The sequence below is a fragment of the Balaenoptera borealis genome (genome assembly GCF_965194805.1).
Source record: "Balaenoptera borealis genome assembly, chromosome: 21".
Taxonomy (NCBI): domain Eukaryota; kingdom Metazoa; phylum Chordata; class Mammalia; order Artiodactyla; family Balaenopteridae; genus Balaenoptera; species Balaenoptera borealis.
The window spans coordinates 15,288,680-15,306,983 of NC_138880.1; the positions used below are offsets into that span (position 1 = coordinate 15,288,680).

General features: G+C 41.2%; 1 protein-coding gene across 8 annotated transcripts in view; it reads left to right on the forward strand.

Annotated features, from left to right (window-relative positions):
* Window positions 1–18,304, forward strand: part of MFHAS1 (multifunctional ROCO family signaling regulator 1) — a 124,479-nt gene that overhangs the window by 13,506 nt on the left and 92,669 nt on the right. The window contains exon 2 of one of the 8 annotated variants that reach the window (XM_082374951.1): window positions 12,725–14,847. The exons of the other annotated variants lie outside the window; for them this stretch is intronic. Within the exon in view, the coding sequence (XP_082231077.1) occupies window positions 12,725–12,756 (32 nt within the window). The 3' untranslated portion in view covers window positions 12,757–14,847. Of the gene's footprint in view, window positions 1–12,724; window positions 14,848–18,304 lie in introns of those variants that run through there. 8 annotated transcript variants of the gene reach the window in all.

Consider the following 18,304-nt stretch of genomic DNA (forward strand, 5'->3'; position numbering starts at 1 on the left):
ATGCGGATGTTGTTGTGTTTAATGTTGTCCCAGAGGTCTCTTAGGCTGTCTTCATTTCTTTTCATTCTTTTTTCTTCTGTTCCACATCGTAGCTCTTTCTTTCTAACTAGCCCCCTAACCTTCCTTGACATTGGCCTTAAGAAGTGGGAAAGTATAAATGGTAAGGAGAGTGAAGGTCTGATGGTGGCGATGCAGGAAAGAAGGTGTTTTCCATGGTGTGTCCCAGCTGTTTTGCCTTCTTCCAAGTGCTGTTGCTTTCCAGAAGCTCCTTCCAGGTTTCTTGCTGGTTTGAGTTCAGGGGAGACCATAGAAGAGTTGCTGGCTGGAACGAAGGCAGCGATGGTTCGTGTGTGCTATACTCTATGGTAACAACTCCCAGACACCACTGCCAGCGGGCCTGACTTCATGGAGAGGGAGGAGAAAACATTTTCAGTTATTTTTATTTTTGGCGCAGAATGCAAGAAAATATTTTCTCATTTTTCCTTCCTCGACCTAATCTCTTAGCTGCAAATAGTGATGCCTTGTTTCTTAAAGGGTAAATTAGCAAAAAACCATCAGCAAACTTCTTTCTCTTTAGCTGTCTGTTCACATAAGGCAAGGAATACTGAAGGAGATAGAAAGTGGGAGTGGGAGCATGGGAGCAGGGGAGAGGCATTCGGGTCCTGGTGAGGTACTGTGGTGGGTTTGCATGGGCTTTGCGAGCCTGGAGCCTGTTTTACCGCCTCAGGAAGGAACTTCCTGCCCGGGACTGGCAGTCCTAGGCACCCGGGCTGTCCCAGCTGTTTCCTTTGCTTTTGCAAATCTGTGCACAAGGGTGCTTAGGAGAAGGGCGAGGAGGAAAGGAAGCTGTGTTAAGTTGTGTAAGTTGTTGTGTTAAGTTGTATCAAGACTGCTCTTTGAGGGTTCCCTGTTTTGTGCCTGCCTTTCTGCTATTTGGGTGGGGTGGCTTACTGAGTCTAGCCCTGCTGCTCTTGCTTCTTCCTCCTCTTCCTCCTTTTTATCCAGGTGAAATTCACATACATGAAATTAACCTTTTTTAAAAAAATTTATTTATTTATTTATTTATGGCTGTGTTGGGTCTTTGTTTCTGTGCGAGGGCTTTCTCTAGTTGCGGCAAGCGGGGACCACTCTTCATCGCGGTGTGCGGGCCTCTCACTATCACGGCCTCTCTTGTTGTGGAGCACAGGCTCCAGACGCGCAGGCTCAGTAGTTGTGGCTCACGGGCTTAGTTGCTCTGCAGCATGTGGGATCTTCCCAGACCAGGGCTCGAACCCGTGTCCCCTCCATTGGCAGGCAGATTCTCAACCACTGCGCCACCAGGGAAGCCCAACCATTTTTTTTTATTGTAAAGGTTTTTTTTTTTTATGAGTAACATAGGCAAAATTAAAGTCAAAATTTTATTTAAAGAATTCGCATGTTATGATTCCCTCCACTGCCAATCACCTTAGTTCCTCAATGTTTGAGTCATAATCTTCAAGGTAGCCCTTTTAAAGAGAACTTTTGCTCAGATCACAGTTGTCATATTAGTAAGTCCACAGTTCTATTTAGTTGGGATTCTTTGATCTCCACTTGAATATGGAGATGCTTCAAAAATTCCCCACCTGCAATCTTTGGGTTCCAATTTCTTCAAGCAATTTACTTTAGGGCCCTGGAGGTTAAATTGTAGGAAGTACCTTGCTATTTTGGCAGATGATCTAAAATATATTGTTCCTTCATCATTTCTAATGTTGAAAAGTTTTGTGACATCCAGTTTTCACTCACGAGCCTAGCAAAACATGTTACAGGTCTCCTTGTCACCACTGCACTAAACTTACTGTGATGGAAACAAAACCTATGTCTCAGTGTGGCCACATCAGTAATATCTGGACACCGTGCACAACAGTTCCCATTTGCATCTAGAATGAGGCTTGAGATGAGCCGCTTTACAGTGAACAGTTCGCTGGCGTTTAGTGTACTCACCGTGCTGTGCAGCCACAGCGGTAAGTCAGGTGCTTCTGGAGGGAAGGAGCCAATGAGGTTGGTGGCTTTCTTCCTGGGGCGAATGTTCTGGAATTCTTTTGCCAGACTCTTTGTGGCAACTTTCCTTCTAAGACATGACTTGAGAAGGGATTTTTAAGCTAGGCCTTGAGATGCCACGTTGATGAACGTCTTTTAGCACAGCTGCCATGAGAATTCTCTAGCTTAGTGTTGATGAGAGGACAGAACGTAGGACATGGAGACTTCTGGTCTGTGCTGTGCATACGTGACTTAATGGGGGACTGACACACAAAGGACATGTAGGAGAGAAGCACAAATAAGTACTGTGTAATTACTGTCTTCTGTACGGTGCTTTTTCCCCATATAGATTTTGAGTAGAGTTCTGGAATGATTGGCAAGGCCATAGGCAGGTATGAGGGTTAAGGGGATGGGGTTGCATTGATTCAAAATTAGGTTGTTACCAGATTAGACAGACGAGTGTACCATACGTTTATGAGCTGGATGCTGTCATCAATCACTGCTGAGTACCTTCTGTAAACAGAAGTCTGTACCAAACTGGGATTTTTAGGAGAATAAAATAAAGTACCTGGCCGTGGTCATGAGGAGCTGAGATGGGATTTTGGTTGATGTAATTGTTGACTCTTGTACATATGGAATCTGACTGTATATAGAGAAATTCATTGCATGTTTGAGGAATGACTGGAAAAAACTGGCTTTTGATTTTCTAGAAGAAAATGTGGTCGTATGGAAAAAAATCAGGTATAATTTTGAATTTGCTTGACATAGTCATTCTTTTCAGTTATTTACAGTTTAGATCATTTGTTTGCAAGAAATCTGAGGCAGATCTCGAGAGGATGCTGAAAAAGGAAAAGGCATTGTTTCTGAGGATTTCTCAAAACTTCCAAAACTAATCAGCCTTTTAAGAGGAGGGAAATGCCTCCTCTTCAGGAATCTTTTACATTTTTCAGAGTCATTTTTGGATTTGCTTCTGTTTTGAGAGGGATTGCCGTCAGCAGTGATTTCTGAACCCCAACGACTGCATGACCACTGCCTCCAAAGACGGTCTAAATTAAATCGGGTACTGCCATATTAAAAAGATATGGCTGCTACTTAGAGATGTCTTTGTTGAGGGACACTTTGTTGGGGTGGTTTACTATTCTTAGCATATTAAATGTTGAGACAATTAAAGAGTTAATTTTCTTGGATCCTCCCCACTCCTAAAATGAAGCATGTGATCTTAACATTGTATTAGTACTGTGTTACAGTAATAGTGAATTTGGAGGTAGTAGAACACGCCTCCCTTTCTTTCTTTCTTTCTTTTTTTTTTTTTGAAAAGAGGATGTTTAAAAAGAAAGGTAATGGAGGAGAAAAATATAAAATCAAAAAAATATTTCTCCTAGGTACTGTTGTTTTATCAACTTTATTACTGTTTCCATGAGATTCTTATTTTTCATGCCATAGCGGTTATTATTGTATTAATCATCACATCAGTCATTCTAAGGGTATAGGGTTGGGAGAAAATATGATAATCGGTGACACTGTTGAGTTCCTGTCATGTTCTAGAGACAGTGCTAAGTGCTTCTTATGGGTGATCTCGCTGAATCCCCCCAGCAACCCTAGGGGGTCGATATTGTCATTGTCCTGACTTTCAGGGGGAGAAATTGAGTATCAGAAAGTTAAGTGAGTCCCCCAGCATTCGAACACTCTGGGATTTCAGCCCCGACCCTCCGCTCCTACCCGCTGTCCTGCTCTGCCCCTCGGGGTCAGGTTGCCCACTACCCTCCAGGATACACAAACTCACCTCTGTCCCCCTCTTTCCTAGATGTCCGTTCTGTGTCACTGCGTGCTGTTCACTGTCTCAGTGTTGGGCATACAGGGTCTGGTAAGGCATGGGACCTGCCCATGCAGAGGTCAGCAGAGGTCATGGTCAGGTGCCAGCGAGAGGTATGGTCTCAGAGAGGGGTTCCTGAAAGGGCTGCATTGCAACTGAGTGTGATTTCCAGTCCCAGCCAATCGCATGGAGAAGTGGGGAAGGGTATTTCAAATTAGAATGTCTCTTAAAAAGGCGGAGGGCGTTCAGATAGATCACCAGGCCATGCCTGGGGATGGGTGTGTGTGCACGAAAGCAGTTAGCAGTTGTCATAAAGAAGAGGCTTCTCGATGGTAAGTATCATTTATGGACTGGTCAGAGTTTGCCAGTGGCCACTGCTGGCCCATGAACTAGAATTTTGGGAGCACTGTCCTAGCTCATTCCTTGTCCATCAGGCAGGGCTCTGTCGACACCATGGAGGGGATTTACGGCTCGGAGAGCTGAAGGGTGGTTTCAGATGATTTGCTCAGACTCACGATCAAGTTACTGTCGGGCTGACAGAGCACCTGTCCTGTGTGATCCCCGGCTAAGCGTGCCCCTGGTCCGGTTCTCTGCATCTGAGTCCAGAGAGAACACGCACGTTGGCTGCTCCCCCAGCCAGATGGCTGCATGCCTCTGTGATCGCTAGGAATGTATCCAGAACATCGATTTTCCTGACTTGAAATCTTACCATAACAGATCCTGCAATAAAGGCGAATTTAGCTGTAACACAATTAGCATTTTATTGTGGACTAAGTTTCCCTGTCTTTACTTTGGGCTTTCTTGTGACGCCACAGACTGACTGCAAATACTGTTTCATTAATTAATTTTGCACCGATGGAACAGCATATTTTATGCATTTTATTTGTTTGGACTCCACTTACCACGGTGTAATGGTGTTTTCTTGCACCTTTCATCATATCACCATTGGAGTTTGTCTTCCCCTGCCTCTCAATTTATCAAAATATACTTAGTTACATTTTAATTGAAATCCTAGGAGGTGCAAGATATTAAAAAACTTTGTTTTGTTTATATTTGCTTAATATTTTGACTTGAAACACTTGGAATTTTGTGTTGCATTTTAAAATGGAAGCATTATAATATAGTGGTTATTTGCAAGCGCTCTTGAGATTCTGCTGGATTCGAATCCCTGTTCCACTTGTTAGCTGTGTGACTTTGGATGTCATAATAGTTTCTGTCTCATAGGCTGGCCCTGCATGTTGAGTTAATACAAGTGAAATGCTTTGAACAATGCTTGACGCATGGCAGGGGTCCCTTAGGTATTAGCTGCTGCTGCTGCTGTTTCTACCATTATTCCAGAAAGCACAAGTCTAAAGATCTATTTGGAAATCTGATAAGCTTATGGATAAAAGTCTTTTTTCATAGGAGTATAGTACAGTGTGATTCCTATTCGTGAATACCTTATGCTTTTTTCAAAATGCATTTTTCCCATTATTAAAACATTTACAAACTTGGAGTATAAAGGGGAAAAAATACTCATAGTTGGTATCTAACATAATTACACATTTTGCTCTATTTCTTTTCAGTTTTTTTTCCCTTTAAGTTTAGGTTTATTAAAATGTGATAATCATATTGTATAAATAATTAAAAAAATTTTTAACCTAAGTTACCATGAGTATGGTTTCATGTTATTAGTAGCTACACAGTAATTATAAATGCTTGCATAATAGTACATCAAGGAAATTTTTACCTTTGTTTATTTAAACATTAGACACTTGCGTAGTTTCAAGTTTTGTTGTTATGAGTAATTCTGTGATGACTGTACTTCTTTATAAAAGCTCTTCTTTGGGCAGTAATCCTAGAAACAGACTCATTGAGTCAAAGGCAAAGAATGTCTAGGGTTCAGTACATGCTTCTGCTGCTTCTCATTGGAGGAACATTGTGCTGCCTGCAGAGGGCGCTAGAATGATTTCACTGCATTTCCTCAGCGTTGGGTATCATCTTAAAAATGCGCTAACAGTGAATGGAAAACAAAATATCACTGATAGATGAAATTTTAATTAGGGAACATGCATGTTTTCCTCTATGAATGTTGCCTAATTGTGTTGCTTCTTTTGTGAATTGTCTGATCATGTCTTTTGGGATCGTCTTATTGGTATTTTTTTTAATCACAGTGATTTCTTGTAATCATAGATTTCAGTTTACATTAACACTTTATATATGAAAGATGATAACTTGTTGACTATCAAACTGTCAGGGAGGGGAACACTTCCCTCTACCCATTTTAGTTCTTTTGGCTGGTCTAATAATTAAGTTGACACAAGGCAGATTAAGAGGAGGAAAAAAATAAATTTAATTTCATATGGATGGGGGTGCTATAGATAGGGGACCTAAGAACTGACCAAAGCAGGCTGTTTATATACCTTTTAGACAAAGAAACAATAAATTTATGAAGAACTGACAAGATAAACTTAGGCTTGGGTACTAATTAATGAAGAAACTAAGCAGAGTTTGTTTATACAGCCTTCTCTACCTTGAGTTCCCTATCTCTGGCGATAAGAATATTTCTTTACCTACTGGTACAGGAAGGGTACCTTTCACCCGACCCGGGAGATTTATTTCCTACTTTCGGGGGTGGGGTGGGGACAAAGGAGGGTCAGAGTGTCCTTCTTGTAGTGGCTGTTTAACTTTAATTCAAAATAATATGTCAAAGTGGCATATTTTGGGGTGGCCTGCCCTGAACCCCATCATCCTTAAGGTGTTTTTGCCTTTTCGATGTTTAAAAAACTTATGATGTTCTGAAGTTTTAAATTTCATTTGATACAATGTATTGATAGCTTCCTTTGTGATTGAATGAAATACCATTATTATTTTTCTAAATACAGAGAGGTAACAGAAGGGATCACACAGTGAACCGTAATTCTCTACCCATATAATGTCTACTGACCATAAAAAAGTAATACCTGTACGTGGATGGTATATTCAAAAGCAAAAGCCCCTCTCAGCCCCCTCCCCGAGGCCCCTTTCTCCTCAGTAAAGTGTTTCTTGTTATTGCTTTCAAGGAAAATAAAACATGTATTTGCAGATATTTTAAACTGAAAGAGATCATGCTGTAGTCACTGCTCTGCACCTTGCTTTTGATCACGTAAAATATATTTTGGAGATATTTCCATATGAGCAGTTATAAACCTATTGTGTGTGTGTACATACACATATAGCATAATATTCTACCAATGGATGTACTGTTTAGTTAGTCCTATATTGACAGACCTTTGATTCTTTCCAGATTATTTTATAGATTTTAAACTAAGCTCTCCACCTTCCAGAATTTTGAGAAATACTCAATTTTATTTCCCTCAGGGTTGGTGACCCCTCTTTGTGCTCAGGACACTGTCGAGATGCAATTAGAAAAAGACAAATCTCTGAGTCAAATGGTGGGACTTAAAAAGGGGCTTGGGAATGATAAAAGCTTAACTCTGTCATTTAAAATAAGGGTAATCTTTTTAATTGGCTTCTGTGATGCCTAGTGGAATACCACTGTTTGCAGCATAATTATGCATTTCCCAGCTTAATTCATCCATTATAACATGATGTAATGTTTAGACACAGCAATAATTACAAATCTCGCATGTCTGCAGATAAATATACCACTGATCAAAATAAGACAGTGGCAGCACGAATAGTGCTGTGTCCATGGGGGACATTAATGAAAAATAATTGATAATGAACCGTATCTCATTGGCTCAAAACATTACTTGGTAGAAACATGCCTTTCTATCCCAACTGTCATGTAGAGGCCGGTCCACCTGTGCCAGCAGGGCCGTTTTCATTTCTGCCCTGTAACTAGCCCCAGAGTTCCACACCATTGTATTTTCTAGATACAGCTTGGTGTGTTATGCACAGATGTGCCCTGGATATTTTATCCTGGGACCAGTAGGGGTCAAAATTTAAGAGATTACCCGGAACTGTCTGCTTCTCTGTGTGTGTGTCATGAATAAAGAATGGGTCTAACCCAGCCCACTAAATGTGTTTGACCTGGAAGAACAGTAAACAATTAAATCCTGGTAGAGTGGCTTGTTTGCTTAAAAGCTACTTAGTTGTGTATTTTGCTTAAAGCAAACAAAATCATCATCAGTCAGGTTCTTGGAGAAAAGAGATTGTTCACAGGGTCCAATGAAGTGTTTGGTCTTTAAAATCCTCCTTCTTATAGTAAATGTCCAAACTGGTTCAGACAGCATGGAGGGAAAGAGGAAGCCACGTTTTCTGAACATGTTATTAAAGCAAATATTGGTGGGGATGATCTTGACTCACCTTAGCTGTACATCGACATGGCATAGCTGAGGTGCCTTTGATTCAGGGGGCTTGTTACAGGTGAATCACATGGGGAAGAGCTGAAAAGAGAGATGGGAATTTTCTAGAACGCTGTGATGCCCCAAACAGCTCACTGGTCTGCTGAGAGCTGGGCCATTTCGTGTCCAGGTTACAGAAACAAAAAATGAGATGCAAAGCCCCTGTAGGAGGATGCATCTGTCCCCTTTGCTGACACTGCTCACCCCCAGATGGCTAGTGAGTGGCACGGCCCTGGTTGTGCCCCCCTCTAGTCTGGGGCAGGTGTTCTTTTGAATTTCTTTCTTTTATTAAGCCTCTGCGACTATGTATGCCTTCTCCCCTCCCCGAGAAAAACACACATGCTCACCCTCTGGTTACTGTATAATATAATGTGCATTCTCACTGGCTAGTACCTTGTTTCCATCTTTTTATTCTTGGTGTAGGGAGAAGAAAAATTCACTAGTTTTCTGTTTGGTCATTTCAGGAATTTGCCTTTGGGGCTCTTGGACCAGGCTTTCCTGTAGCCACACAGAGCTTATCGGGTCTGTGTTAGCCTCTCAACCACTTCTTGAAAACTGTTGATGCCGCTGAGCCTTGACTGTGTGACAGGGCGCAGCATTAAAATCTCACCCAAATAGCAGGGATGATGGCGTCTTGTTGATTACCAGGGCTGTTAAAATTTTTTTGCAGAGCCAAAAAAAAACAGGTGACTGTTTCCAGGAATTGAAAAGCTGCTGCACACCCGGCCCCAGGTGTTCCATGAAGGTTGGATCACTCATGTCATCCCTTTTTACAGTCCATAAATCTTCTGATTTATTTTGCCATCTGGGATTCAAGACATGTTTATTTGTGGGGGGATCTCCATTGAAATCAGAGCCCGCTGTCAAGCAGGAGAAAGAATCAGGAATTAGAATGGTGTACATTGTTCTTTGTTAGAAAAGAACCCTCGTTCTTTGCTTGTAGACAAATATTTGCTTTTGCAGAATCTAGTGGTGTGTCGGTGCCTTTGTTCGCATCCATGCAACAAGCACGCTCTCTCGCCTTCTAAGGACTCAGGCGCACACCGGGCGCCGTTTGATAATGCTTGGAATCTGGGTGTGTGCTACTTAAGGTACGAATACCTTTCTGCTTCCTACTCCTCTGACTTAGCTAATTTCTGTAATGGGACAGATCTTTATCCCAAGGAGTCTACATAGTTTCCTACGGAGGGTGATATTGGAAAAAAATGTCCCTTTAACTAGAGCTAGAGATGAATATTGCCATGGGGCTTTCTTGTGTTATGCTAAACCAGCATCAGAGCAAGAGGCCTTACATCTTTTATCTTTCCCAGCCAGTGGATTAGGGAGGAAAGAAGCCTGGATCTCTGGGAAGCCACCCTGAACCTCAGTTTCTTCATCTGTGAATGAGGAGAAGTAATCTGACACTTCCTAAGCATTCGCTCTTGCTGTCACAGCCTCCTCAGATGTTACGAGTATTAAATGAATTCATGCACGCCAAGGGTCCAGAGTAGTTTTTACCACATAGTATTGGGTTGGCCAAAAAGTTCGTTCAGGGTTTTTGTTAAGATGTGATGAAAAACCCGAATGAACTTTTTGGCCAGCCCACTAAATATTAGCTCAGGATCCCTGTTTCCAGGGGCAGAACACTGAGGAATGGGAGGGCTGAGGAACTTGGTTGGGTACATGCAGTACGTGGCAGGGCCCAGGCTGTCCTCCAGAACCTACGTTCTCTGCCACCACCCTATACTGTCTCTCAGGAGGATGATAGCTTTCCACCTGCCATAAACGGGTGGTTGGTTGAGTGCAAAATGGAATAACATGTGTGAAAGACGTGTGTTTAACTCTGCAGTGACGGACTATAAGCGTTAACTGGGAATCTACAATGACGACAGGGCAGGTGATGGGGAGTCCGGGGTGAACAGGCCTTGATCCCAGGAAGCTGCAGTTTAGGGAAGTGGTGCACACAGTCAATGTACAGTTGCAGTGCTGTGTAATAAATGCCAAGTTAAAAGATCTCCAGGGGCCAGGAGAGGCCTGAGGAGGGGAGCTCTCTGGAACCCCATGGGTGGGGTTGGATGGATGGGAGCAGGTCTCTAGCTGAGTGGAGGTGATGCTAGAGGACTTTCTGCAAAGCATCAGGTCCACTGAAGTGCGATGGAGTTGGGATGGGGAAGGGGGTCGTACAGATTATCAGGAGCCAGTTCTTTTACTTATCAGTGCACATGCCATGTCAATATTTTTTAGCCTATCTACCTGATTAGCTAAAATTCTTGGCAGAATTCTTGGCAGCATGATATAAAGCTAAAATATTTTTATTTGATTTGATGATTTTTTTTCCCCTAGGGTGAGAAGGACATATTGAAGGGTCAAATGGGGGAAGTGTCAAGTGTACCTTTTGTAAGACCACTCAGGGCAGCGGCATGGAAGATGGACGTGAATGGAGTGGGAATAGAGTCAGGGGATCACTCTGAGGTCATTCAGATGTTATATGATACGGGACCCCAGGCAAGTCCCTAGGAATGAAGGAGACAGTCCAGGATGTTAATGAGGGCCTCTCCGCCTGGCTGGGAGATCTTGGGCAAGCTAAGTACATCTCTGGGCCTCACTTTCCCGTCAAGCTAAGTACCTCTCGGGGCCTCACTTTCCTGGCATGTCTCTTTGATTTGGGTGTATGGGATGGGATGGATTTTAACCACAGTGAGAAGAAAACTGGGGCGTTTATTTTTAAAACAGAAAGCAGAAGTGATTTGATAAGATTAATTTCAGCAGAACTGATATATGTTGCCTGCTGGCTTAATAGTTTTATTAGGGCTGTTTAGTCACCCTCCCTATGATGGAAACCAAGTGAATTCTAGTAGATTTGTAGTCTTAGGTTTGTAAGTAATGTCATTTGCAGAGGAGTAAAGTTCCCCATTTGTTCCTCAATTTGGAAGGATCGTGTAGAAATCAGCTACTTTAAAAGTATCCAGCAACCTTTCACCACTTTAAAATATTGAAAGGATAAGTGATGCTGATGGTGGCTGGCTGTGCATCATGAATTATGGATGCGGCGTGCCCTGGAGCTCTTTATGGCTGTGCATAACGAATCATCTTTTGTTCTAGCTTATTTTCATTGGGGTGCTTGTAAAAGAAGAGGTCAAAGCAAATCCATTAAAGAGATCTGTTTGGTGCAGGATGATCGTTTTTTGCCATCCTGTTCTGTTAGTTGCTTTTGTTGGTGCTTTGTTTATTCATTATCAAATTGGTCCGCAGTAGGGTGGGATCTGGGGACAGTGGCGGAGGACCCCCTGTGGAGTTAACAGCTGTGGGTCAGGCTAATGATAGAGCAGGGGGCTCACACACCCCTTGTTGGTTCCCTGCATCTCTAAAGCAGTTCTCTTCCTGCCCCCTTCTTTCTCTGAGCTGCACCCTCTTTAAATTCTTCAAGGCAGTGGGCCGCCATGAAGTAAAAACGGGTTTATGCTCCGTATAAAAGCAGGTGAGGCCTTAAGTACTTTATAACCTGATAATAGTAAAATAAAATAAATTGGAATAAATTATTCACATGCTCATGATCTTTTCTCCCACTAATTTTCTCTAGACTCTCAATGCAATTAGAGAGGATTAAAAAAACATGAAACACAGCAGAAAATTAGTTTGTGCTCTTTTTTTCCCCTCCCCTCCCCTCCCCTGGCCAAGATTCCTTTAGAATCTGAGTATGCTATCAAAGGTACCATTTAAATTTCATACATGAAGTCATAATGACTGTAAGTGGAAGCTGGTGGTCACAGTGCTTATTTTGGTCATTCATATCTCCTTTCTATAGTGAAAGTGCTACCTACTTTGTGAGGGCGGAGCCTCCCAGACACAGACATCAGGCCTGGCTCATCTAGAATCAATTAGAAAAGGCCTACCCACCGCATTTCATTTGTGGTTAGGTGAGCTGTCTCATCCGCCCTAAGATGATCGTTTGTGGGGTGCTCAGAGGCAAACATCGAAATAGTTGGGAGTGGCTCCAGATTGAGGCTCCAAGGCCCATGGCCGCCTCTGGACGTGCACATCTACCGAGGGCTGGTCCATGTATTCATCAGAGTTCCAATGTAGTCATAGTTGCAAAATGTTGGGGCTCTTCTGATTTCAGTGGTTAATTACGGTTTTAGCTCATACTAAAATTTAAAAAAAAAATCTTTGCAGGAAAAACTATTTAACTCGGTTTGTCTATAGTATTAACTAAAAGACACGACACAGTGCTCATGCAATGTAGAGAAATGGGATAACGCCTGGAGGTTACACATAGGCAGAAATTTGTCTGGATGCGCATCCACTTAATCCTGTAATCATTCAGCAGAAATTCACGGAGGCCTCCCAGCAAGGGCCGGGCACCAGGGGACTTCCAGCAGGAATCACGCGCGGAGCCTGTCCTCAAGGACCTTGGTCCAGAAAGGGAGATGAGGCTTGGGCACCACTATGAGACATTGTAAAATGGGTCTAGACCCTGTACCGTGAGAATTCAGTAGAGAAAGAGACTCCTTCCAACTGAGTGGTCATGGAGAAACTAGAATTCCACTTACAGGTGGTGGGAAAGGCATTTGTGAACAAAGAATTTACAAATGGTCTTTTTTTCTTCTAGAGAGATCATCAGTCAAATCCCTGGGCTTTTAACCTGTTAGCTAAAAAAGTGCAGTAATTCATAATTTTTGAATAACTATTAGCCCGTTCTCATGTAATGATACTTTACATTGCTTTTCAAATCCTGGGATTGAAATAATAATAAAAGAGTAGGAACATTGATTATTTAAATTTTTTTTCTGTGCGATACATACAGGGGACATGATGTACCTCCTTTTATTTTTACGCTAGTTTTGGAACATTTATTTTCTTTGCTATCCTAGGAACAGTTAAAGGCATACTTCCAGTAGTGTGAGATTACATTTTTAATTTGTGCTATAAACATGGAACGATTTATATGGTGAAGAATTTAATGGGTCTACCTACACTATTAACCATTGTGATTTTAATAAACCATAGCCTTTGTTTAATTGTGATTTTAATAAACCATAGACTTTGTTTAATTGCATTCTCTGCTAGCACAGATTTGAAGAGCTCAATCCATCTGCTTTATTGTCATTTCCTTCTATCTGAGTCCCGTTTTGTTTCCCCTTCTCTACTATACAAATGCGTCTTAGTAATACAGGAAATATTGTGACTGTATTATGTGAAGCTGAACCGTATGCTGAAAGTAGATCATACCAAGCCATTTCTCTCTCTCTCCCTCTTTTTCTTTTTGCTCAGTATCACCTTCTAAATTTATAGTTAGTTATTTGCAAATGATGGGATTATACTTTCAGAATTGTCTTGTATCAGATATATAGCTCCCTATTCTCTAAAGAAGCCTTATTATGCAAATTAGCTGCACTTTCTTGATTCATGAATTCATATCTTGATTTTATTTTGGGATTCGTCGAGGTAATCGCTTATTCGGGTGGTTCAGAAGACCGGAGAGATCCAAGTTATACAGTGAACATTTTCCATCACATAAAGGCAGTTCTATCTTCCGCAGAAAATCAATGAAGCAATCACTGTGACAGTATGTTGGAGACTGGAGAAAGAAGATCAATCAATGGTCATTTAGGATCACTGTTCCTTTTTCCCAACTCTAAGAGTGATCTTTACTGGGTAATCGCAGAGCCCTCTTCTAAGTCCCCATTTAAATGCCTCAGTTTTATCTTCTGAAAAAACAATGATCAGGTAGGAGAGCGCTTGGGGCAGGCAAAGGCACTTTACCTGTAAGTGGGTAAAGAGCTTCCCCAGGTTCCTTGGGAATATTTTTCTATTTTCCTGCTTCAAGAAAGAGCATAATAAAAATACTTCAGCAGGGAGTAAAGCTCTCCCAAAATTGCTAAGTCCCGGGAGACCCAGGATTGGAGCATCTTCGCTATCAGCTCCTTTTGAGGCTGGCACGTCGGTGCTTCCTTGCAAAGTGAGCTCAGTGGGGCGTGGAGGACGCCAGCTCTGCAGTGGAAGTGGTCCCTGTCCTCGTTGTCCTGTCTTCCCCAGTAAACTAAGAGGACACCAGCTCTCTATAATAACCAGGCTTCTGACCTTTTTTGGCCTTTTTGGACTATGAAAATTTAGTTTTTCTAAGATACTGAATGTCAATTTTGGGAACAAAAAGTAGTTGGATTAAGGGGCTATAAGGTTTAATAGCAGTAACTGGATTTTTTTTTTTTATTGATGTATAGTTGATTTACAACGTTGTGTTAATTTCTGCTGTACAGCCAAGTGACTCAGTTATACATATTCATATACATTCTTTTTTTCTAGTCTTTTCCATTATGGTTTATCCCAGACTCGATTTTTATATGTAATTACTAGGAATTTCAGAGAAGTCACAGGCAGCTCACCTGGAGCAGCCTAAGATTTGACACCTGAGTGACTTAAATTGCACTAAGCAGACACTTTCTAAAATGAAGAGAAGGTGTCCAGAGAGTAATTGATATCATGTGTCATTTGCTGCTTTTTGGCGTGACTCCCCCCTTGCAGGGCTTTCCTGGACCGTGGCCCTTGTTGAGTTAGCAGTCCTTCTGAGTTAAGGTAACTCGTAATCCCCGCCCTTACCAGTTTATACCCTGTTTGTCTGCCTTCCCATTTTTTTTAAAACATCTTTATTTGAGTATAATTGCTTTACAATGTTGTGTTAGTTTCTGCTGTATAACAAAGTGAATCAGCTATATGCATATGTATATCCCCATATCCCCTTCTTCTTGTGTCTCCCTCCCACCCTCCCTATCCCACCCCTCTAGGTTGTCACAAAGCACCGAGCTGATCGCCCTGTGCTATGCAGCTGCTTCCCACTAGCTATCTATTTTACGTTTGGTATTGTATATATGTCAATGTTATTCTCTCACTTCGTCCCAGCTTACCCTGCCCCCTCCCCGTGTCCTCAAGTCCATTCTCTACGTCTTTGTCTTTATTCCTGTCCTGCCCCTAGGTTCATCAGAACCATTTTTTTTTTTAGATTCCATATATATGTGTTAGCATACGGTATTTGATTTTCTCTTTCTGACTTACTTCACTCTGTATGACAGATTCTAGGTCCATCCACCTCACTACAAATAACTCAATTTCATTTCTCTTTATGGCTGAGTAATATTCCATTGTATATATGTGCCACATCTTCTTTATCCATTCATCTGTCGATGGACACTTAGGTTGCTTCCATGTCCTGGCTATTGTAAATAGAGCTGCAATGAACATTGTGGTACATGACTCTTTTCCAATTATGGTTTTCTCAGGGTATATGCCCAGTAGTGGGATTGCTGGGTCATATGGTAGTTCTACTTTTAGTTTTTTAAGGAACCTCCATACTGTTCTCCATAGTGGCTGTATCAATTTACATTCCTACCAACAGTGCAAGAGGGTTCCCTTTTCTCCACACCCTCTCCAGCATTTACTGTTTGTAGATTTTTTGATGATGGCCATTCTGACTGGTGTGAGGTGATAACCTCATTGTAGTTTTGATTTGCATTTCTCTAATGATTAGTGATGTTGAGCATCTTTTCATGTGTTTGTTGGCAATCTGTATATCTTCTTTGGAGAAATGTCTATTTAGGTCTTCTGCCCTTTTTTGGATTGGGTTGTATGTTTTTTTGATATTGAGCTGCATGAGCTGCTTGTAATTAATCCTTTGTCCATTACTTCGTTTGCAAATATTTTCTTCCATTCTGAGGGTTGTCTTCTCATCTTTTTTATGCTTTCCTTTGCTGTGCAAAAGCTTTTAAGTTTCATTAAGTCCCATTTGTTTATTTTTGTGTTTATTTCCATTTCTCCAGGAGGTGTGTCAGAAAGGATCTTGCTGTGATTTACGTCATAGAGTGTTCTTCCTATGTTTTCCTCTAAGAGTTTTATAGTGTCTGGCCTTACATTTTGGTCTTTAATCCATTTTGAGTTTATTTTTGTGTATGGTGTTAGGAAGTGTTCTAATTTCATTCTTTCCCATGTAGCTGTCCAGTTTTCCCAGCACCACTTACTGAAGAGGCTGTCTTTTCTCCATTATATACTCTTGCCTCCCTTATCAAAGGTAAGGTGACCATATGTGTGTAGGTTTATCTCTGGACTTTCTATCCTGTTCCATTGATCTATATTTCTGTTTTTGTGCCAGTACCATACTGTCTTTGTTACTCTAGCTTTGTAGTATAGTCTGAAGTTCCCTGCCCATTTTTAATCATTGTATCCAGGAGTTTCCAATTCTGCCTTTTGAGTTTAGTTTCTTCAAGGAGAGCTAGGTTTTTATGAGGAAAGAATTTCTAAGCTTCTCATTTTTTGAAACTTTTTTTTTTTTTAACTTAGGTGGACTCTTAATTGACTTATTTGGGACCTAGATATCCTTTTTAGTAGCTAATTCACACATAAAGGCAAAAGAAATCTCAAGTAATCTTTCGGATGAGAAAATTTCAGTGCTGTGTTATATAACTTTATGATATCTCATCTTAGTTCCTGTTTTTCTTCCCTCCCTCCCTCCTTTCTTTCTTCCTTTCTTCCTGTTTTCTTTTCTTTCTTTCTTTCTTTTTTTTTTTAAACAGAGCCTAGAGCCTGTAGGTGAGTTTATCTTGGGATGCAACTGGGAAAATTCACTTTACCTGATAAAGAAAATAAACTTCAAAAGCATCTGGTAGATAGCTGGTACACATTACAGGAAGGGAATAGCTAATTTTATGCTGACTGTAGTTCTATAAGACAATGTAAATATGTTTGAATATTTTAGGGGAAAGAAATGTAAAAAGTGATTTCACCCGAACAGTTATTTGTGGTCTTCTACATTTGGACCTGTCTGAAACACATCCAGGTCAACAGAAGAATATTTGGAATGTGAATTTGGTCCAAGGAATGTTGAACATATTTTTGCTATGTAATTTTCAGTATGAAGGCACTGTGTCACTAATGTGTGAGCTGGAGGGAAGAAGGGGCGGAGGAGTGGGGGCAGGGCCATCTTGTTGCACAGTTCCACTGCAGGCAGCATGAGCAGTGCCCCTGGCATCATGCCCTGAACAGCCCTCTTGGCCATGGGCAACAGGCCTGGTTGGCTTGTGGGTAGAAATATCTTTGTTCATTCATTTATTCATTTATGGTTATAGCTGGTTAGGGGTGAAGTCCAAACTCAGAAGGAACCAGGTCACAGCACCCCAGGGAAATTGGTCTCTAAGGCTGGCCATAGGAGTAGGAATCAGATGGTCAACACAGAGGTTAGCAACGTTTTGGTGATGTGGTCTGGAGAAATCTAAGGAGTAGAGACCAAGAGTCCAGGGGGTCATGGCTGGTAGAACAAGAGCATAAGTGAGAGCCCGTTGTTGGTGAGGTCAACTGGGTAGGAATTCTTTATGCCCCCGCCTAAGCAGGAAGTAGATGTAGGGCTTTGAAGCTCCCTGGAATGTGTAGAAGGAGCCACTGTTAATTTCAGAAAGGGCTGGGGGGGATGGAGTGAGCAACAGTGTCAATTGGAGGTCTCATGCTGTATCCATTGGGAGTGAATTGTCCCATAGGGAATCAATCACCAGTTATTAAATTATTTAAAAATAGGTATTCTAAGTTGAATATACTTAGGTATATTACCTGATTTCAAGACTTCCTTTGAAGCTACAGTAATCAAGACTGTGTTGTATTGGTGTAAGGACAGATAAATCAATCAGTAGGACAGAATAGACCCATATATATGGTTAATTCATTTTTGACAAAGGTACAAAATAATTCAGTGAGGGAGAGATAATATTTTCAAAAATAGTGCTGAAACAATTAGATATCTGTATTTATAAAAATGAACCTTGACCTCTACCTTGTACCGTACACACAAATTCACTTGAAATGAATCATAGATCTAAATGTAAGAGCTAAGACTGTAAAATCTTATGAAGAAAGCACAGGAGAAACTCCTGTGCTTACGAAAATTTTGCTATATAGGACTTAATCAAAATGAAAAACTTTTGGTCTTCAAAAGACCTGTTAAGAAAATGAAGAGGCAATCCATAGTTCAGGAGAAAATATTTGCAAAACATATACCTGATAAAAACCAAAACAGAACCCTTACAAGTCAATAATTATAAAACCAAATTAAAAACTGGGCAAAGGATTTGAATAAACACTTCCCCAAACAGGGTATATGAATGGCAAATAAACATATTAAAAGATAGTAACATCACTAGTCATTAGAGAAACA